The following is a 22,624-nucleotide window of genomic DNA, read 5'->3' as shown; positions in this document are numbered from 1 at the left end:
CATAGCATACAGGGCTACGGGCCAAGTGCTGGAAAATGGGATTAGAATGGATAAGTGCTTGATGGCGGCACGGACACAATGTGCAAAGATGTTCTGCAAAGCAGTCACCCAGTCTGCATTTGGTCTCCCCAATGTAGAAAAGACCATGAACTCTCTCCTCTATCCTCACCCCTTTTTAAATCACTTTTTTCTACATTCATTTTTATTTTTTATCCACTTGTTAAATTTTTAAATTTTTATTCATTGTTTTATCCCCCTTTTTAATCCCCCATTTTATATCCTTTTTTCCCCACCACCGCCCCTCCCCAACCCCAACCCCAAAAGGGTCACCTGTTACTTGTTCCATGTTGTTCTTTCACACAATGCTTACCCTTGTTCTGCTTTCTTACCTTTGCCACTATCAGCACCTTTTTTTAGCCCTTACCACTACCATTAACGCTCCCTTTGTCCTTTAGTTCATGACATCTTTGTCAATCTCTCCTTTGTCCCCACCTATCGCTACCCTTCCATCCAGCTTCACCTGCTCCACCACCCCCCCTTAAACAGTATAAATTTCATCACATTTCTACTTCTCTCCAGCTCTGAAGGAGGGTCGAAACATTAACTCTGTTTCTCTCCAAGGCAAACTTGCTGTAGCTTTAATAAAGGCATATCACATGACCACTTAAACGCTCTCCCACTCTCCTGTGGAAATCCAAAACTCCAGAACATGACTGCTTTTTGCAGCCCAAGACTTTTCTGGACTTTTTGAATGGATGGCTGATTCAAACTGTATCTTCTCCCAACTTAGAGCTTTTTCCAGGGATCTTCCTCAGATAGCTAACCACCAACAGCTACAGCTAACAACTACCAGCTACCTTAAGCTTTCCACAGTAACTCTAAAATGCCTCTTTCCCCCTTTCATCTTGGGTTCCATTGTTCTCCCACCCTCTTTGAAACTCAAATCCTTTCAAACATAAAATCTTTCATTTTCTATTTTGTCTCTGCTTTCCGGTCAATAAAATGTAATATACCTCTCCTGTTTACCTATGGAATTTCTGCACAATGCAACCATATTTCTTGTTACCTCTGACTTCCCTTTGATAGTCAACCAAACTCTCAATTTATCTAAAAATACAAATGTTAGATCCAACCTATTCACTTGTACCTCAAACCTAATGCCTCTAACCTTTCATATCTTAAACCTCCCAACTTGTCTTCTAGTAGCCTTTACCCAACTTAATTAAATCATTTACGCACACACGTGCAGACACACAGCCTCCTTTACAGAATAACACAATGTTCCCCAAAAATATTTTTAAAAAACCACTCACACCTCCCTCCTTGTAAAAAAAGAACCATCATCATTTCAAAAAGATGGTTTCATTTTTCAACTCATTTTGTATTCCTTACTACATTTTTCTATACAAGCAAAGCTACTACACTATAGTGTACATGCATCAGCCATGAAAATATATACAAGTCTTTTGTAAAAATAGAGTTCATCCCAGTCCATTCTCCATTTGCCAATATACAAATTCTTTTGAATATCAAACTTCTGGCAACGCATCTGCAATTAAGCTTTCCCATCCAGCCACATATATAATTTGTAAATTGAGCGGTTGCAATAATAAATTCCACCGACACAGTCTGGTGTTTTTGTTTTGAAACTTCCAGAAATTTCAAATGATTGTGGTCAGTATATATAACTGTCTGTGAAGAATTGTTTGCAACACACATTTCAAAATGCTGCAAAGCTAACACCAAACTTAAAGTCTCTTTCTCTATAGTTGAATGTTTCTTCTGATGTAGATTCAACTTATGTGAGAAATATCCCACCGGCTTCTCAATTTCCAGTTCATCATCTTGTAGCAACACAGCACCAACACCCACATCACTGGCGCCAATAGCCAACTTAAACTGCTTTGTATAATCAGGTGCTGATAGAACAGGTGCAGTAGTTAGTACAGCTTTTAAGCTGTCAAATGCATTCCGACACTCCTGTGTCCATGGGAATTTTGTGTTCTTTTTAACAATCTGGTCAGCAGATCGACCACGCTGCTGAAATTTGGCACAAATTTCCGATAAAATCCACTCATGCCTAGAAATATCAAAACTTCCTGTTTTGTTGTAGGCACTGGGAATTCCACAGTAGCTTTTACTTCTGCATCTCCTGGGGCCACGAGACCATGTCCAACAATGTGGCCTAAATATGTAACTTGTGCTTTCGCAAATTCACTTTTAGCCAAATTTACAACCAAAGTGACTTCCTGCAGTCGATCAAACAGTTCCTTTAAATGTTATAAATGTTCCTCCCATGTTTGACTGAATACTATTAAGTCATCAATATACACAGCACAATTGCTCAGTCCCTCAAACACTTTATCTGTTAGTCTCTGAAATGTTGCTGGTGCATTTTTCATACCAAAGGGCATTACTTTGCATTGATATAGACCATCTGGCGTCACAAAAGCTGATATCTCTTTTGCCCTTTCTGATAAGGATACTTGCCAATATCCTCACAGCGTTGGAGCAGTTCAGAGAAGGTTTACCAGACTAATACCTGAAATGGGCAGGTTGTCTTATAAGAAAAGGTTGGACCAGCTAGGCTTGTATCCACTGGAGTTTAGAATAGTAAATGCCGATTTGATTGAAACTGATAAGGTCCTGAGGGGTCTTGACAGGGTGGGTGTGGAGAGGATGTTTCCTCTTATGGGAGAATCTAGAACCAGGGGTCACTGTTTAAAAATAAGGGGTCACCTATTTAAAATAGGGATGAGGCGAAATTTTTTCTCTCTGAGGGTTGAGAGTCTTTGGAACTCTCTTCCTGAAAAGGCGGTGGAAGCAGAGTATTTGAATATTTTTAAGGCAGAAGTGGATAGATTCTTGGTAAACAAGGGGGTGAAAGGTCATTAAGGGTAGGCGGGATGCAGATTTGAGGTTACTATCAGATCAGCCATGATCTAATTAAATGGCAGAGCAGGCTCGAGAGCCTGAATATCCTACTCCTGCTCCCTGTTCATAGGTAAGTCAATTTTTATGATAAACATTGACTGTCCCACTTTCTTGATATAATCCTCCAATCGTGGAATAGGATAGGAGTCTGCCTTTGTTACTGCATTCACTTTACGGTAATCAATGCACAGTCTTTGCAATCCATTTGGTTTTAGCACCATTACAATGGGTGAACTCCAATTACTGGGACTGGGCTCTATGTTGTCATTTTGAAACATTAATTCAATTTATTTCCATACTTGAGCTAATTTTACTGGATTTAATCTATATGGGAGCTGATTTATTGAATCTGAATTCCCCAGATCAACATCTTGTAGAGTTAAATCTTTTCCCCCCAATTTATTTCCACAAACTGCTCTGCGTGATGGCAATAGCTTTTTTAAATCATTCCAACACTTTTCGGGAAGGTAACCTAACATCACATTTAGATTCCTATGTACTTCCTGATTGTCCAATTTAATCAGAGGAAGGTCAATTTCAGAATCCTGACTTTCTACCCCCGTTTCCTTATTTACAACTATCACTACCTCCTTCTGTTCATCCTCTCTATCAAAGTATTTTTTGAGCATATTTACATGGCACACTCACTGACTCTTCCTCCTATCTGGGGTATTCACTACATAGTTTATCTCAGTCGTTTTTTGATCTGGTAAGGCCCACTAAGCCTTGCCTTCAACAGTTCACCTGACACGAACAGTTCACCTGACACTGGCAACAGTTCACCTGACACTGGCAACAGTTCACCTGACACTGGCAACAGTTCACCTGACACTGGAACATTTCACCTGACACTGGCAACAGTTCACCTGACACTGGAACAGTTCACCTGACACTGGCAACAGTTCACCTGACACTGGAACAGTTCACCTGACACTGGAACAGTTCACCTGACACTGGAACAGTTCACCTGACACTGGCAACAATACTAACACTTTTTCCCAGCCACGAAACTACGAGCCTTTTCCCTCATTAGGGAATAGAGAGGGTTGAAGTAAGTTATATTGGTATTTGTAGGTGTTAGGGATGAGATTTAGATTTAATGTTTAAGTTTGATTTGTATTTCTGTATCTGCGTGTTAAGAAAAGGTCAAGTTGAGTTTTAGTTTCACTTTAAAAGCTGCCTGCATTTCTAATGAGTGTTTACGGCTGTAAAGGGAAGTTAAGCAAACACAAGAGTAGAAAAATGGCACTGTTGCCGAGCAACAGGTATCCAGAGAGGCAGGTCCCTCCCACAGACACACACAGAAGAAACTAGAAATGGCAGTTTGATTTGGGAGCTGTTTGAGTTCAGTTGGTTTTGAAGACAGTTGCCAAGCAGAAGCCACTTAGAAGGGGTCAGATAGTCAGTTCCAAGCTAAAGTTGGTTGAAAGTAGCTGCCAGAGAGAGACTGGAGCAAACAGGACAGATAGCCAGTCCCAAAGCTAAAGAAGAAAGTCCCCAAATTCAGGGAAGTAGAACAGGAGAAAGTCCCAAGACGACCTTCCCATCAAAGGAAGGACAGGAACCTGGGAAAGGTCCTGTTCTGTGGAAGTGAAAGTAAGGAGCAGAGAGGAAGGCTCCAAGCTTCAAGGAAGCAGATTTAAAGTGAGAGGCCAGAAGGTCCAAAGAGACAACTGAAGGTCTGTAACTTTTGCTATGGGCATCTGAAGCAGTGATGTACTGTTGACAGCTGAGTCAGTGAGAGACTGTGTGTGGAAGACAGCTTGAACGCATGTGATGACCCAGGGGAGAGGAACATCGGAAGGAGAGTTCGAAACCCTGGAGGTCAACCCTTGCGGAAGGCACCTGAAAGAAAGCGCCGGTTTGGGAGAAGATTCCAAAGCGAGTTCCTGGAGAGTTGAGATTGGAAACCCTTGTGTGAAAGACGGAGTTCAGTGAGACTGATTAGCTCACGGTGTGACAAGCGTCTGGGGGAAGCTGATGAGAGATCCATAGCATCTGGTTGAGGTGGCATCTGTCACTTGGTTTCACAGTGTGGTGTGTCTGACCAAAGGTTGCCTTACTTACTGTGTACTCATTGTGAACATTAGAGTATAAGATAGTTTTTGTAACTTGTGTTATCCTTACATATCTGTAAAGATATAGTTGTGGGTGAAGGAGTAATGTAATATAGTTTATCTTTTCTTGTTTAATAAATGTTTTATGCTTTTGTTAAAAGTTCATCAGCTGACTCCTGTGACTCTGTTCAGTAGCTACTCTCCACGTATCGAAACAAACAATTAAAAGTTAGCATCTATCAAGTTGGGTACACTCTGGGATCAGGCTTGTCCAGTGGTAACCGCAGCTGGGAATCATAACAGTCTTATCTGCCTTCATCACTTGTTGACATATCTTTAAATGTTTCCTAGCTAGCTCACATGTCTTACTTAATCTTTCCCTGAATGTATAATCCAGGAGAGTAGTTTCAGAATTTTGACTAATTTCTCCTGAATCAATTTGAGAATTAATTCATGGCCATAAAGGACTGAATCCTGTTGACCCATTAGGGGTGTCCCTAACAGCAAACAAGAATGGAATCCCTCGATTCCAATCATGTGGCTAATCTTGACTAAATGCTCTAATCATAGTCTTTAAAGTCTGATGCCACCTTTCTAAGGCACTTTATGATTCAAGGTGATAGGCTGACGACCTAAATTGCTTTATTTCTTGACTGTTCATTACCTCCTTAAACAGCTATGACATGAAATTCGAACCCTGATCTGACTGTATTTCTTTTGGTAATCCGTATCTTGTGAAGAATTTGGTTAACTCCTTGACAATCACCTTTGCTGTGATTTTCCTTAAAGGTATTGCTTCTGGAAATCTCGTGGACACATCCATTATTGTCAGTAAATACTAATTTCCACTTTTAGTCTTAGGGAAGGGTCCTACACAATCAATCAGGACCCTGTTAAATGGTTCCACAAATGCTGTAATTGGAATTAACGGTGCAGGTTTAATTACCGCTTGAGGTTTTCCTATCACCTGACATGTGTGACATGTTTGACAGAATTTGACTACATCTTTATGTAGTCCAGGCCAATAGAAGTGTTTTTGTATCTTAGCTCGAGTTTTCCTAATTCCCATATGTCCAGCCATTGGAATTTCATGAGCCACTCTCAAAATTTCATTCTGGTACCCAGATGGTATCACTACTTGGTGCACTATCGGCCACTTTTCATCTGCCAGAACATGAGGCGGTCTCCATTTCCTCATTATCCTTAATGTAACAATATTCTAGGATGTATTCTGCTTCTGTTTCAGAATAAGCTGTCTGGTATAATTGCTTCAAATCTGGATCCTACTGCTGTAACTCCACTAACTTCAAGGAACTAAACACCTGAGTCTCATCCTCTCCAATCTTCTCCTCCTGGGTAATCTTTTCAAAGATTGATCCAGCCAACTGAATTTCAGCATCCTCCCTGTCTTTTAGATTCTTCCTCTTCCTGTTTAAACTTGTGCGTTTGTGACCTTGTCACCACACAATGTGGAAACAATCCAGGATGCTCTGTCAAACCTATGTTGGTTGTGTCTCAACAGGCTGCACCACTACAGTAGACATAGTCAACATCTGTGACCCAGCTATATTATTCACTGGAATAAACTGAACCCCTCCAATGGGCAATTTCTCTACTGCTCCAACAATCACCTCTCCTGCAATAACCCTTCTGGACAACAGATGGCACTATCCCATAATATTAAGGACTGGCTAGCTCCCGTGTCCCTTAAAATTTTGACATTCTTTCCTGCTCTTCCCTGTGAACATGGATATATTTTCCCTTCGCATATAAAATCTTTAAACATCTCTGTAACCTGCCCTTCAGAACTCCCTTGGGTAGTTATCATTGATTCTTCTTGCTCCACCTGTATAAAAGCCCCTGGATCTCAGAGTCCACCGTATTCTCATTTACAAAACTCTTCTGAGTTCCCACCACTGCAATCGGTCTCCTGTTTAACCTCCAACAATTTGATATTGTATGTCCAGCCTTATTACACTGATAACGTATCAGTTTCCTTCCTTTGACTCTACTTTCCACCTTTTCATCTCTAATAGACCGGTGTCCTTCAGCTTGATCCTAACATTTTTACCATGACTGGATTTTCTAAATTTCCTTGCTGATTTCCACATGACCCTTTTCCTACACTTAACTGTTTGTGTGAAATATCATACGTATTGGCTTAAACAGCAGCTTCCCTGATCTTTTTGTTTTGTCTTTCATCTAAATATGCCTTAATGTTTACTGGAATGCTATTTCTAAATTCTTCCTTAATCATAACCGCTCTTACATTTTCAAAAGTCTTGTCTAATTTTAATGCCCTGAAGCATTGATCCCAGATAAATTTTTTTTCTCTTGCAAACTCTACAAAAGCCTGACGAGGTCTCTTCCTTATAGTCCTAAATTTCAACTGATAAGCTTCAGGGACAAGCTCATAAGCATTTAATATTGCCGCCTTTATTATCTCGTAATCTGCAGACTGTTCCTCTGATAAGCTTGCACACACGTGCATTGCTGTACCTGACAAAATGCTTTGTAACATGATAGTCCAAGCACCTCTTGGCCAATTCAATTGCATAGCTATCTTTTTAAATGAGGTGAAATATATTTCAACTCCATCCTCTGCAATTTAAGCACTAACTGAAGAATTTTAGTTAAATCAAATTCCTCAAAGGAATCAAAGTCCCCACCTGAATCACTATCTCTCCTTTATTCTAAGTTTCACTTTAGACAATTCATACTGTCTGGCTTCTTGCTCTCTATGAAGCTTTCGATCTCTTTCCCTCTCCCTTTCCTCGATTGCTAACTTCTCTCTCTGAAGTTCAAGTTTTTGCATTTCTATCTCTTGTAATCTCTTCTCTTCCCTTTCCTGCTCCTCTTTTTCCTATTGAAGTTTTTTTATTTCTATTTCTTTTGATCTGTCCTTTTCTTTTTTCAAGTTTTGTCTTTTCTCCTTTCTTTCTAACTTGAGTTTTTTTCCATTTCTCTTTCTTTTTCTTCCAATTCAATCTTTTGCCTTTCTCTATCTCTTTCTTTATCAAGCTGCTTCATTACTACCTCCAGCTGTGACACTAGTTTCAGGTGCCCCTTCCTCTAACTTTAAATGCTGGGTAAGTACTTTAGCCTTATGAAATTCCGCTTTTATCTCTACCTGCACTTCATCTGCTAACTCTCTCAGCTGAGTTTTACTCAGGGATTTCGAATACTCCATAGTCACATTTTCCACTCCCAGAAAAGTCAAAGCAATCGCCAAAGCCATTTTGTAGTCCAACAACTTTACAACCCCCTCAACGCAAAACTCATGAGTTCAGCATTTTTCTTGTACTTGTATCTCTTGGATTCACAAACTCCAAATTAATCAAGGAATTTTAATAGTCCCACAAAGAGCCCCAAATTTATGACCACAGCCAATGTTAATTGCTGCGCAAACCAAATCCCAGAGGGAAACTTGGCTTACGGGCCACACCCTTTTTTTTGTATTCTGTAAACGAGAAGAAAGTATACTGATCTCAGCAGCAAGTCCAAGAACACCTTTGGGTTTTTCAAACTTAAAAGTAAAAGTTTTATTAACAAGAATAAAAGAAAACTTAAGCACATAAAATTACAGTTGTACAATTAAAATTAGTCCTATGAAATACTCGCCCAAAAAGGCTCCCTATTTGGTCAGACCCACAAGTAAACACCTTCCAGGCAACACTCTCATAGATGTTTAACTATAAAAATCCAGTAATATTACCCATGCAAGCTGCTGTAGCTTTAATAAAGGCATATCACATGACCAGTTAAACTCTCTCCCACTCTGCTGTGGAAATCCAAAACTCAAGAACATGACTGCTTTTTGTGGCCCAAGACTTTTCTGGCTTGACTGGATGGCTGATTCAAACTGCATCTTCTCCCAGCCTAGAGCTGTTTCCAGGAGATCTTCCTCAGACAACCAACAGCTACAACTACCAGTTACCTTAAGCCTTCCACAGTAACTCTAAAGTATCTCTTTCCCCCTTTCATCTCGGGTTCCAATGTTCTTCCACCTCTTTGAAATGCAAATCCTTCCAAACATAAAATCTTTCATTTTCTATTTTGTCTCTGCTTTCCAGGCAACAAAATGTAACATACCCTCTCCTGTTCACCTATGGAACTCCTACAAGATGCAAGCATGCTTCTTGTTACCTTTGACTTCCTTTTGATAGTCAAATGAACTCTCAACTTATCTAAAAATGCAAATATTAGATCCAACCTATTCACTTGTACCTCAAACCTAACGCCGCTATCCTTTCATGTCTTAAACCTCCCAACTTGTCTTCTGGTAACTTTTGCCCAGCTTAATTAAATCATTTACACACACACACACACCAATACAGACAGCCTTCTTTACAGAATATAACACAATATTCCCCAAAAATATTTTTAAAAAACATCCATTCTCACAAGGAGATAAATTTTGCTGGGTGGGAGGGGGGAAGGGGGGTAGGTCAGTGACGGGCTGGAGGCTGGATATTCTGGCCAGGAGACTTACCAGCAACTGGTCAATGATACAGAACATGTATGCATCATGAATGATAATCTGCGTGGACACTTTAGGGTTAAAGGTCACATGTGTGACAGGTGTATCCCGTTCAACCCAGTGTGGGTGCAGTCCCTGCTGCTGCAGTGCACGGCTCCACTCAGTGTATTTTTTCTCACTGATGCTGAATTCAAAAATCTGAGGAGAAAAATGTGAAACATCAGCCCTGAGATAGATTGATACAGCACAGAAAAAGGCCATTTGGCCCGTTGTGTTTGTGTTGGTTCTTTGGTAGATCTACCCAATTAATACCACTCTGTTCCAGCTCTTTACCCAGAGCTCTGTAAATCTTTCCCCTTCAGTTACAGTCCTATTCCCTTTTGAAAGTTCCCATTGAATTTGCTTCTACCAGGTAGCGTGTTCCAGATCACAACTCACTGCGTAAAATAGTGTTTCTTCGTGACGTCTCTGGTTCTTTTGCCATTCACCTTAGGTTTGTGCTCTCTGGTTCCTGATCCTTCTGCCACAGTAAACAGTTTTTACTTATTCACTTTATTCAAAATCACGAATAGTCTATCAAATCTCCTTTCAACGTTCTCTGCTCCAAGGACAACTCCAGCTTTTTCAGTCTTTCTACATTAACTGAATTCCCTCATTCCTCGTAAGATACTAAATAAATCTTCTCCACCCTCTCAAAGGCTTTGACATCCTTCCAAAAGTGTGGTGCCCAGAATTGAACACAATACTCCAGTTGAGGTTGAACCAGAGTTTTATAAAAGTTCATCATAACCTCCTTGCTTTTGTGTTGCATACCTCAATTTATAAAGCTCAGATCCCATTTGCCTTTTTAAACACTTTCTCAACACTGTCCTGCCAACTTCAAAGATTTGTGTAAGTACACCCCCAGATATTTCCAAGGCTTCAACATTCTTCTCAAAATGTGATGCCCAGAATTGTGCCTTTATTACTAAAACCAATAATCCCATATGCTTCTTATAAACAGCTTTCTCAATGTGTCCTGCCACCTTCAAAGGTTTGTGTACGTATGCCCCCAGGTCTCTGTTTCTGTAGCCCTTTTAAAACTGGACCATTTTGTTTACATTGCCTCTCCTCATTCTTCTGTCCAAAACATATCACTGCACTCTCTTCTGCATTAAATTTCCTATGCCACAGTTTTTCCCATTCTGTCTGTCTGCTTTTATCCTCCTGAAATCTGTTCCTTTACTCCTTATTGTTTACCATGTTGCCAAGTTTTGTCTCATCAGTAAATTTTGAAAAATGACCGATTTTTGACAGGAATCTCACAGCAGCAGAGAGTGTGACAGCAAGAACCACAGACTGGATTATTTCATGGTGCTGACAGCAAGGTGGAGTGTGGTTCACTTGGTTACAGTGGGTCATACCTGGTGATCTGCGTGGACAGTGATCAGGTTGTTGGTTTGTGGATTAATGGCAATAGCAGTGGGGAGCTGATTATAGGCTGGAACTGTGCAGTGATGCTGGAAGGAAGAGGAATCCATCAGTGCAAGGAATCACAGGCCTGGCCAACAGACACCCGACTCTCACCCCATCCCCCCACCAACACCCCAACCCCCTCCTCCTTCCCCTCCCCCTGGATGCTTCCTCCTTCCCAACAGTGGCCCCTCTCCATCCCACATCTCCAGCTGATACCAGCCGCTGCCCGAACATTTCTGTCACCCCACCATATCCACAATCCCCATCACTGCCCTTTACCTGGGCATTAACCACTGTCAACCCTCCAGACCCAGCATTACCCTCTGTCACACAGCCTCCCCAATCCATACCCACGCATTAATCAGTCACCCCAAACCCAAAGTTACGTATTGTAATCACCCCCACACCCAGAATTACCCTCTGTTACCCCACATACCCCTCTGCACTGGAGTGCTACTTTGGGCTGCATTACAGTGCTTAAGTTGGAGTTTGGTGAGTGAAGGACTTTAAGGGTTAGTTTAAGGGTTAATTTCTACCTAAAGTCTAGTCGTTCTTTAATTTAGTAATTAACTAAAAGTAGCTCTTTGGGTTGGGAGAAGGTGTTTCAGTCCAGCTTTAAAGCGAGGGCTATACAGGCTCTGCTTGCTACAGCTAGTTAATTAGGTTAAACAGGTTTTCAGAAGCTAGATTCAGAGAGCTTAAAAGCAGGCCATCCACAGTGCTGCCTTGTCTGCGCTGCAGTGCTGCTTTGGGCTGCATTAAAGTACTTAAACTGGAGTTTGGTGAGTGAGGAAGTTCAGCAAAGAGGGAAGGAGGTGATCCTTTCATTTTCTACCTTTCCTCATAAAGAAGAGCGGTGGCCTTGGTAAGTAGGATATAGTGAGTATTTCTGCTGTCCTTGATATTCTCTCAACCAGAGGAAGTAAAAGTAAAGGAAGTAATTTAAGGGTAAGTCACGGCTGGGCAGCTTGGCCTCCTGTGTGATGTGGGAATTCAGGGACACTTCCAATGTCCAGGGTGACCATGTGTGCAGGAAGAGACTCCAGCTGTGGCTACTCAAAAACAGCATCTTGGAGCTGGAGCTGCAGCTGGAGTCACTATGGAGCATCCGCAAGGATGAGATCTTTGTGCACTGCACGTGGAGTGAGGTGGTCACATTGCAGGTAAAGAGTGCAGAGGCAGAAAGGGAATGGGTGACCGTCAGAGAGGGTATAAGCACTAGTGCAGGAGTCCCCTAAGTGCATCTCCCTCTCTAACAGATTTTCCATTTTGGAAACTGCTGGGGAGATGCATTCTCAGGGGAATGCAGCAAGAGCTAAGTCCATGCCAGCACGAGTGGCTCAGCTTTTTTTAAAATTCATTTATGGGATGTGGGCGTTGCTGGTTAGGCCAACATTTATTGCCTGTCCCTAATTGCCCTTCAGAAGGTGGTGGTGAGCTGCCTTCTTGAATTGCTGCAGTCCATGTGGTGTAGGTACACCCACAGTGCTGTTAGGGAGGGAGTTCCAGGATTTTGACCCAGTGACAGTGAAGGAACAGCGATATATTTCCAAGCCAGGATGGTGAGTGACTTGGAGGGGAACTTGCAGGTGGTGGTGTTCCCATCTATCTGCTGCCCTTGTCTTTCTAGATGGTAGTGACCGTGGATTTGGAAGGTGCTGCCTGAGGAGCTTTGGTGAGTTGCTGCAGTGCATCTTGTAGATGGTACACACACTGCTGCTACTGTACGTCAGTGGTGGAGGGACTGAATGTTTATGAAAGGGATGCTTTGTCCTGGATGGTGTCAAGCCTCGAGTATTTTGGAGCTGCACTCATCCAGGCAAGTGAAGGGTATTCCATCACACTCCTGACCTGCACCTTCTAGATGGTGGACAGGCTTTGGGGAGTCAGGAGGTGAGTTACGCGCCACAGAATTCCCAGCCTCTGACCTGCTCTTGTAGCCACAGTGTTTATATGGCTAGTCCAGTTCAGTTTCTGGTCAATGGTAACCCCCAGGATGTTGACAATGGGGGATTCAGTGATGGTAATGCCATTGAATGTCAATGGGCGATGGTTACACTTATCAGCCCAAGCCTGGATATTGTCCAGGTCTTGCTGTATTTGTACTTGGACTGCTTCAGTATCTGAGGAGTCGTGAATGGTGCTAAACATTGTACAATGATCAGCGAACATCCCCGCTTCTCTTCTTATGATAGAAGGAAGGTCATTGATGAGGCAGCTGAAGATGGTTGGGTCTAGGGCACTACCCTGAGGAACTCCTGTGGCGATGTCCCGGATCGTAAGAGGAACAAATAGAAGTTTCTGCAGCTGCACCAGACATGACACCAGAATGGTACGTGCCTCCCTGGTGCCAGGGTAAATGATGTCACTGAGCGGCTGCATGACTTTCTGAAGGGGGTGGGTGAACAGCCAGAGGCTGTGATCCATATCGGTACCAACGACATAGGTAAAAAGGGGTCCTGAAAGCAGAATAAAGGGAGCTAGGAAATAAATTAAAAAGCAGGACCTCAAAGGTAGTAATCTCAGGATTACTCCCAGTGCCACATCCTGGTGAGATAAGGAATAGGAGAATAGATCAGATGAACGTGTGGCTGGAGAGATGGTGTAGGAGGGAGGGATTTAGATTCCTGAGGCATTGGGACTGATTCTGGGGAAGATGGGAGCTGTAGAATCTGGACAGGTTGCACCCCAGCAGGACTGGGACCAATATCCTCGCAGGGGTATTTGCTAGTACCGTGGGAGAGAGAGTTTAAACAAGAGAGGCAGTGGGATGGGAACCTGAACAGGGAGACACAAAAGAGGGAGACAAAGATGGGAATGAAAGACAGGAAAGTAGAAAGCAAAAGTGGAAGGCAGAGGAAACAAGGGCTTGAAGCAAATAGGGCCATAGTACAAAAAAAGTGTGTAAAAATGTTAAAAAGACAAGTCTAAAGGCAGTGTATCTGAACGCACAGAGCATTTGCAATAAGGTAGACAAATTAACAATGCAAATAGATGTAAATGGGTACGATATGATTGTGGTTATAGAGGCATGGCTGCAGGGTGACCAAGGCTGGGAACTGAATATCCAAGGGTATTCGATATTTATGAAGGACAGGCAAAAAGGGAAAGGAGGCAGGTTGGTGTTAAGGATGAAATCAGTGCGATAGTGATAGGATATTGGCTCAAAATCTAGATGTAGAATCAGTCTGGGTGGAGCTAAGAAGCAACAAGGGGCAGTAAATATTAGTGCGAGTAACATATAGGCTTCCAAACAATAGGGGACAGCATTAAACAGGAAATCAGAGATGCATGTAACAAGAGTGCTACAGTAATCACGGGTAACTTTAATCTACATATAGGCTGGACAAACCAAATTAGCAATAATACTGTGGATGGATGGATTCCTGGAGTGTATACGAAATTTTTTTTTAGACCAGTTATGACATGGAACCAACTAGGGAACAAGCTATCCTAGATTTGGTATCATGCAATGAGAAGGGGTTAATTAATAATCTTATTGCGCAGGATCCTTCAGGGGACAGTGACCATAACATGATAGAATTCTTCATTAGGATGGAAAGTGAAGTAATCCAATCCAAAACTAGGGTCCTAAATCTAAACAATGGAAACTACAAAGGCATGAGTTGGCTACGATAGATTGGGGAACTTCATTAAAAGGCATGATGGTGGATAGACAATGGCTAATATTTAAGGAACAAATGTATGCATTGCAACAATTATACATTCCTTTCTGGCACAAAAACTCAACAGGTAAAGTGGCCCAACCTTGGCTAACAAAAGAAATTAAGGATAGTACTAGATCCAAAGAGGAGTCATATAAATTTGCTAGAAAAAGTAGCAAGCATGAGGATTGGGAGCAGTTTAGAATTCAGCAAAGGAGGCAAATGAGATTGATTTAAGAGGGGAAAAATAGAGTATGAGAGTAAATTTGCAGGGAACATAAAAGCAGACTGTAAAAGCTTCTATCAGTATGTAGAAAGAAAAAGATTAGTGAAGACAAATGTAGGTCCCTTACAGTCTGAAATGGGAGAATTTATAATAGAGAACAAGGAAATGGCAGAGCAATTAAACAACTACTCTGGTTCCGTCTTCACAGAGGAAGACACAAATAACTTCCCAGAAATACTAGGGAACCAAGGGTCCAATGAGAAGGAGGAATTGAAGGAAATTAGTATTACTAATAAAATAGTGCTGGAGAAATTAATGGGATTGAAAGCCGATAATTCCCCAGGGCCCGATAATCTACATCCCAGGGTACTAAAGGAGGTGGCCATGGAAATACTGGATTTTATTGGTTGTCATCTTCCAAAATTCTGTAGATTCTGGAACAGTCCCACCAGTTGCAGGGTGGCAAATCTAACCCCACCATTTAAAAAAGGAAGGGAGAAATCGGGAATTACAGACCAGTTAGCCTAACATCAGTAGTAGGGGAAATGCTAGTATCTACTATAAAGGATGTGATAACAGGACACTTAGAAAATATCAACAGAATTAGACAAAGTCAACATAGATTTGTGAAAGGGAAATATGTTTGACAAACCTACTAGAGTTTTTTGAGGATGTAACTAGCAGGATAGATAAGGGAGAACCAGAAGATGTGGTGTATTTGGATTTTCAGAAAACTTTTTTGATAAAGTCCCATATAAGAGGTTAGAGTGTAAAATTAAAGCACATGGGATTAGGGGTAATATATTGGCAGAGATTGAGAATTGGTTAGCAGACAGGAAACAGAGTAGGAATAAATGGGTCTTTTTCGCAGTGGCAGGTGGGGGACCGCAGGGATCAGTGCTTGGGACCCAGCTACTCACAACATGTATCAATAATTTGGATGAAGGAACCAGGTGTAATATTTCCAAGTTTGCTGATGACATGAAACTTGGTGAGAATGTGAGTGTTGAGGAGAATGTCAAGAGACTTCAAGGTGATTTAGATAAGTTTTGTGAGTGGGCAAATACACGACAGATGCAGTGTAACGTGGATAAGTGTGAAATTATCCACTTCCGTAGGAAAAACAGAATGGCAGAGTATTACTTAAATGGTGATAGATTGGGAAATGTTGATGTACAAAGGGACCTGGGTATCCTTGTACACCAATCACTGAAAGCAAGCATGGAGGTGCATCAAGCAGTTAAGAAGGCAAATGGTATGTTGGCCTTCATTGCGAGGACTTGAATACAGGAGCAAGGATGTCTTACTGCAGCTGTACAGGGCCTTGGTGAGACCACATCTGGAGTAGTGTGTGCAGTTTTGGTCTCCTTACCTAAGAAAGGATATACTTGCCATAAAGGGAGTGCAGCGAAGGTTCACCAGACTGATTCCTGGGATTTCAGGATTGTCGTATGAGGAGAGATTGGGCTGGCTAGCCCTGTATTCAGTGGAGTTTAGAAGAATGAGAGGGAATCTCATTAAAACGGATAAAATTCTGACAGAGCTGGGCAGGCTGGATGCAGGGATGATGTTTCCTCTGACTGGGGGGGTATAGAACAAGGGGTCACAGTCTCAGGATATGGGAGAGACCATTTAGGACTGAGAAATTTCTTCACACAGAGGGTGGTGAGCCTATGGAATTCTCTACCACAGAAGCTGTGGAGGCCAAGTCACTGAATATATTTAAGAAGGGAAATAGACAGATTTCTAGACTCTAAACACATCAAGGGGTATGGGGAGAGAGTGGGAGTATGGCGTTGAGATGGAGGATCAGCCATGATCATACTGAATGGCGGAGCAGGCTCGAAGGGCTGAATGACCTCTCCTGTTCCCTCATTTTCTATGTTACTCTCCATCACCAACACCTCCACAACCAACTTACCTTCTGGTCAGCCCCCAATAAACCCATTACCCTCCATGACTAATAACCCCATAACCAACATTAACCTATATCATCACCCCATACACGGTTATTAATCTCTCTGACCCTCGCACCCAGGTTACACCTCTGCCTCCTGATAACCAAACATTATCCCCTCTGTTGCCCCCATACATTGGCATTAGCCTGAAGTCTTTGGTCCCTACCTTTAACTGCTTGAGGTTATAGATGCTGATTTCACAGCCATAATTTGCACCTGCCAGCCAGTTGCCATCTGCACTCTCTGCCAACAGACAGACAGGCTCAAGGGAATCTACAGGAGCAGGACAAGAAAGAGATATTTGGCAAAAATACAAAAGCCTCACTGTGGATATAAATAAATAAACCCTCCCTGGAGAGGCACCGAATCCCCAGCTAAACTAAGACTAGGTTTCTTTATTACACAGTCTGATTTGTTGAACTGCTCCCCAGTGAGAGTCAGCACCTTCAGGAACTGTCCCCCAATGAGAGTCAGCACCTTCAGGAACTGTCCCCCAGTGAGAGTCAGCACCTTCAGGAACTGTCCCCCAGTGAGAGTCAGCACCTTCAGGAACTGTCCCCCAGAGAGAGTCAGCACCTTCAGGAACTGTCCCCCAGAGAGAGTCAGCACCTTCAGGAACTGTCCCCCAGTGAGAGTCAGCACCTTCAGGAACTGTCCCACAGAGAGAGTCAGCACCTTCAGGAACTGTCCCCCAGTGAGAGTCAGCACCTTCAGGAACTGTCCCCCAGTGAGAGTCAGCACCTTCAGGAACTGTCCCCCAGTGAGAGTCAGCACCTTCAGGAACTGTCCCCCAGTGAGAGTCAGCACCTTCAGGAACTGTCCCCCAGTGAGAGTCAGCACCTTCAGGAACTGTCCCCCAGTGAGAGTCAGCACCTTCAGGAACTGTCCCCCAGAGAGAGTCAGCACCTTCAGGAACTGTCCCCCAGTGAGAGTCAGCACCTTCAGGAACTGTCCCCCAGTGAGAGTCAGCACCTTCAGGAACTGTCCCCCAGAGAGAGTCAGCACCTTCAGGAACTGTCCCCCAGTGAGAGTCAGCACCTTCAGGAACTGTCCCCCAGTGAGAGTCAGCACCTTCAGGAACTGTCCCCCAGTGAGAGTCAGCACCTTCAGGAACTGTCCCCCAGTGAGAGTCAGCACCTTCAGGAACTGTCCCCCAGAGAGAGTCAGCACCTTCAGGAACTGTCCCCCAGAGAGAGTCAGCACCTTCAGGAACTGTCCCCCAGTGAGAGTCAGCACCTTCAGGAACTGTCCCACAGAGAGAGTCAGCACCTTCAGGAACTGTCTCCCAGTGAGAGTCGGCACCTTCAGGAACTGTCTCCCAGTGAGAGTCGGCACCTTCAGGAACTGTCCCCCAGAGAGAGTCAGCACCTTCAGGAACTGTCCCACAGAGAGAGTCAGCACCTTCAGGAGAAACACTGAATGTTGCCCTATGCATTGGATGGACAATCCCAAATGCCGTGGAGTTGCACACAGCATGAACATGTGCAGAAGGAAGTATCCTGACATTTGTGGCCAAAAGGGGACATATCCCAGTCCAGAGGTCACTGCGTTTACATTTCACCATCAAGCAAATGGCAGCTTGTGAAGACCCAGACAGTTTGTGGCAGGTTCCTGATGAAACTTACTGGATTTGGGTGTGAGGATGTGTGCACGCTTGGCATTCAGTGTCACTAAATCCACCACTTGAATACGGTTGTGATCTGAAGCAACAAACAGCTTGGTGGAATCGGCGGAAAACAGCAACTGATGAGCCTGCTGCAGAGACTTCACAAATCGCGAGGCCTGTAGGAGGGCAAAGGGTTAAAACGTGCGTATGATCGATATCCATTTGCGCACAAGCTAGATGCAGGAACCCACCGACACCCATACCCAACCTATACCCATCAAACCCCCTTGTCTCTCACATACACTCCCCCATTACACAGCTCTCGTGACACAACCCCCCCATTACACTGCTCTCGTGACACAACCCCCCCTTTACACTGCTCTCGTGACACCCCCCCCTTTACACTGCTCTCGTGACACACCCCCATTACACTGCTCTCGTGACACCCCCCCATTACACTGCTCTCGTGACACACCCCCCATTACACTGCTCTCGTGACACCCCCCCCCATTACACTGCTCTCGTGACACCCCCCCATTACACTGCTCTCGTGACACCCCCCCATTACACTGTTCTCGTGACACCCCCCCCATTACACTGCTCTCGTGACACACACACCCCCCATTACACTGCTCTCGTGACACAACCCCCATTACACTGCTCTCGTGACACACACACAATGACACAAACACACACCTTCCGTTACTCAAACCAAATCACAGGAAGACAACAGACCTCAAAAATCTTCTACCACCTCCCGCTACAATTCTCTATCTTACAACTCTGACATCTGACCTACCGCATTAACTGTGATAGAATCATTCTCATACTGTATTCGATAGAGACGGACTCTGTGGATGTTTGAGAATGCAATCCAGGTTCCACAGGGAGAGAGTGCACAGCACCGTATGTGGTCACAACCCTACACAGGAAAAATTACAAGACAGAATCAAAAACAGCGCCAGCAGACTGAGCCCAGCACAAGGTTAGGAAATGGGGCAAGTGGGGTAAGAGGGTGGGAACTCCAAGTGAGCCCAGTGCATTTGAAGCAGCTCAGAGAAGGTTCTCTAGGTTGATTCCTATGATGAAGGGGTTTTCTTATGGGGAAAGGTTGGGCCGAAACTCATCGGAGCTTAGGAGAATGAAAGATGATCTTAGTGAAATATAAAAGATTCTGAGGGGACTTGACAGGGTAGATACGGGGAGGATGTTCCCCCTCATGGGGGAATCTAGAACTAGGGGTCGCAGTTTAAAAGTAAGCAAGCTCCCATTTAAGGCAGAGATGAGGGAGAATTTATTTTCTTGGAGGGTTGTTAATCTTTGGAATTCTCCTCCCCAGAGAAATGTGGAGGCTGGACCATTGAATATATTTTCAAGGCTGAGTTAGACAGATTTTGATCTACAAGGGAGTCAAGGGTTATGGTGGACAGGCAGGAGCCATGGTCCTGTTGAATGTCAGAGCAAGCTCGAGGGGCAGAATGGCCAACTCCTGTCCCTGTTTATGTTAAAGAGTCCAGCATAAAGAGGGTGATTCCCAGAGTGAGCCCTGTACACGGTGGGTGAAGCGATTCCCAATTCCCACAAGGAGTCCAACACGCGGTGGGGGAGGTGGAGGCAGATAACATCCACAGCAAGTCTGGCTGACTTCAGCTTGAAAGGAGAACTCAAATCAACACAATGGTAGCAAGCTATGTTTGTCATGGGCTCCCAAAAACACCATAAAGACCCAGAGCCTATGAGACCCAATAAAGTTTAAACATTCATTGTTAATATCAGCGCCAAAATCTTCCAGTTCTTCCCACACACCTTGTTCTTTAATTGCAGCAGTTTCTCTGGTTTTTTGCTGATTGGCAGGACATCGCCAGGAGTACCTGAGACTGTGAGGAAGAGAAATAACACACTAAACAATATAAGTGAGATTAAATGAAAACAAATCTGAATAAACTGGATAGGAACATTAGCACAAAGTCTGCAACTAAATGGGAAATATGAAAATCAGGTCTGGTGTGGGACAGGCCCAGAGTTACAGCAGGAATTAGGAACAGCAAAAGCTTGTGCTCCTTGACTAAACAGGGAAATTAATATTAAAATGCACCAAGAGGCAAATATATATTTAAAGGGCACATGAGTTTAACACAAGGCTCTGTGTATGAAGGTGTAAAGCTAAGACATCAAGGTGTATACTGTACAGAGCCTTGACGTAAGCCAATGAGGGGGGATGGAAGCTGGGACTGTTGTGAAAGAGTCAGTCGCTTCTGTCAGTAGCTCTACAGTTTGCAATTGTGTTAAGAACAAAGAAAAGTACAGCACAGGAACAGGCCCATTGGCCCTCCAAGCCTGCGCCAATCATATTGCCCGTCAACTAAAACATTTTGCACTTTGGGGTCCATATCCCTCTATTCCCATCCTATTCATGTATTTGTCAAGCTGCCTCTTATTAAACACCACTATCGTACCTGCTTCCACCACCTCCTCTGGCAGCGAATTCCAGACACTCACTACCCTCTGCGTAAAAACCTTGCCCCGCACATCTCTATAGTTTCCTCCTCTCACCTTAAATCTATGTCCCCTAGTAATTGACTCTTCCACCCTGGGAAAAAGCTTCTGACTATCTACTCTGTCCATGCCACTCATAATTTTGTGAACTTCTATCAAGTCGCCCCTCAATCTCCGTCGCTCTAGTGAGAACAATCCGAGTTTCTCCAACCTCTCCTCGTAGCTAATAACCTCCAGACCAGGCAGCATCCTGGTAAACCTCCTCTGCACCCTCTCCAATACCTCCATATCCTTCTGGTAATGCGGTGACCAGAATTGCACGCAATATTCCAAGTGTGGCCTAACCAAGGTTCTATACAGCTGCAGCATGACTTCCTAGCTTTTACACTCAATACCCCTGCCGATGAAGGCAAGCATGCCATATGCCTTCCTGACTACCTTATCCACCTGCGTTGCCACTTTCAGTGACCTGTGGACCTGTACACCTAGATCCCTCTGCCCGTCAATGCACTTAAGGGTTCTGCCATTTACTGTATAATTCCTGCCTGTATTAGACCTTCCAAAATGCATTACCTCGTATTTGTCCGGATTAAACTCCATCTGCCATTTCTCCGCCCAAGTCTCCAACCGATCTATATCCCGTTATATCCTTTGACAATCCTCTTCATTATCTGCAACTCCTCCAACCTTAGTGTTGTCTGCAAACTTACTAATTAGCCCAGTTACATTTTTCTCCAAATCATTTATGTATACTACAAACAGCAAAGGTCCCAGCACTGATCCCTGCGGAACTCCACTAGTCACAGCTCTCCATTCAGAAAAGCACCCTTCCACTGCTAACCTCTGTCTTCTATGACCAAGCCAATTCTGTATCCATCTTGCCAGATCACCTCTGATCCAGTGCGACTTTACCTTCTGTACCAGTCTGCCATGAGGGACCTTGTCAAAGGCCTTACTGAAATCCATGTAGATAACATCCACTGCCCTTCCATCGTCGATCATCTTTGTCACTTCCTCGAAAAACTTGATCAAGTTAGTGAGACACGACCTCCCCTTCACAAAACCATGCTGCCTCTCACTAATACGCCCATTTGCTTCCAAATGGTAGTAAATCCTGTCACGAAGAATCTTCTCCAATAATTTCCCTACCACTGACGTAAGGCTCACCAACCTGTAATTTCCTGGATTATCCCTGCTACCCTTCTTAAACAATGGAACAACATTGACCATTCTCCAGTCCTCTGGGACTTCACCCGTAGCCAGTGAGGATACAAAGATTTCTGTCAAGGCCCCAGCAATTTCCTCCCTTGCCTCCCTCAGTACTCTGGGGTAGATCCCATCTGGCCCTGGGGACTTATCTACCTTAATATTCTTCAAGACGCCTAACACCTCCTCTTTTTTGATCTCAACATGATCCAGGCGATCTACACACTCTTCCCTAGACAAATCAACCGCTAAGTCCTTCTCTTTGGTGAATACCGATGAGAAGTACTCATTTAGTATCTCTCCCATTTCTTCTGGCTCCACACACAGATTCCCACCTCTGTCCCTGAGTGGGCCCACCCTTTCCCTGGCTACCCTCTTGCTTTTTACATATGTATAAAAGGCCTTGGGATTTTCCTTAATCCTGGTTGCCAATGACTTTTCATGACCCCTTTTAGCCCTCCTGACTCCTTGCTTAAGTTTCTTCCTACTTTCTTTGTATTCTCCACGGGCTTCATCTGTTCCCAGCCTTCTAGCCCTTACG

The 22,624-nt window shown here is 43.7% G+C and overlaps 1 protein-coding gene across 1 annotated transcript in view; it reads right to left on the bottom strand.

The window, feature by feature from the left end:
* The window catches only part of utp4 (UTP4 small subunit processome component), a 44,526-nt gene that overhangs the window by 5,505 nt on the left and 16,397 nt on the right, over positions 1–22,624 (bottom strand). Inside the window, exons 9-14 of the mRNA XM_078544711.1 lie at positions 20,188–20,252; positions 19,181–19,303; positions 18,401–18,557; positions 16,942–17,048; positions 10,875–10,970; positions 9,484–9,669 (exon numbers count right to left, since the gene is read on the bottom strand). Of these exons, the coding sequence (XP_078400837.1) occupies positions 9,484–9,669; positions 10,875–10,970; positions 16,942–17,048; positions 18,401–18,557; positions 19,181–19,303; positions 20,188–20,252 (734 nt within the window). The remainder of the gene's footprint in view (positions 1–9,483; positions 9,670–10,874; positions 10,971–16,941; positions 17,049–18,400; positions 18,558–19,180; positions 19,304–20,187; positions 20,253–22,624) is intronic.

This window comes from Cetorhinus maximus, chromosome 6, assembly GCF_964194155.1.
Source record: "Cetorhinus maximus chromosome 6, sCetMax3.hap1.1, whole genome shotgun sequence".
NCBI classification, from domain to species: domain Eukaryota; kingdom Metazoa; phylum Chordata; class Chondrichthyes; order Lamniformes; family Cetorhinidae; genus Cetorhinus; species Cetorhinus maximus.
The sequence above is the reverse complement of the archived record's forward strand: the minus strand, read 5'-3'. Positions and strand labels throughout refer to the sequence as shown.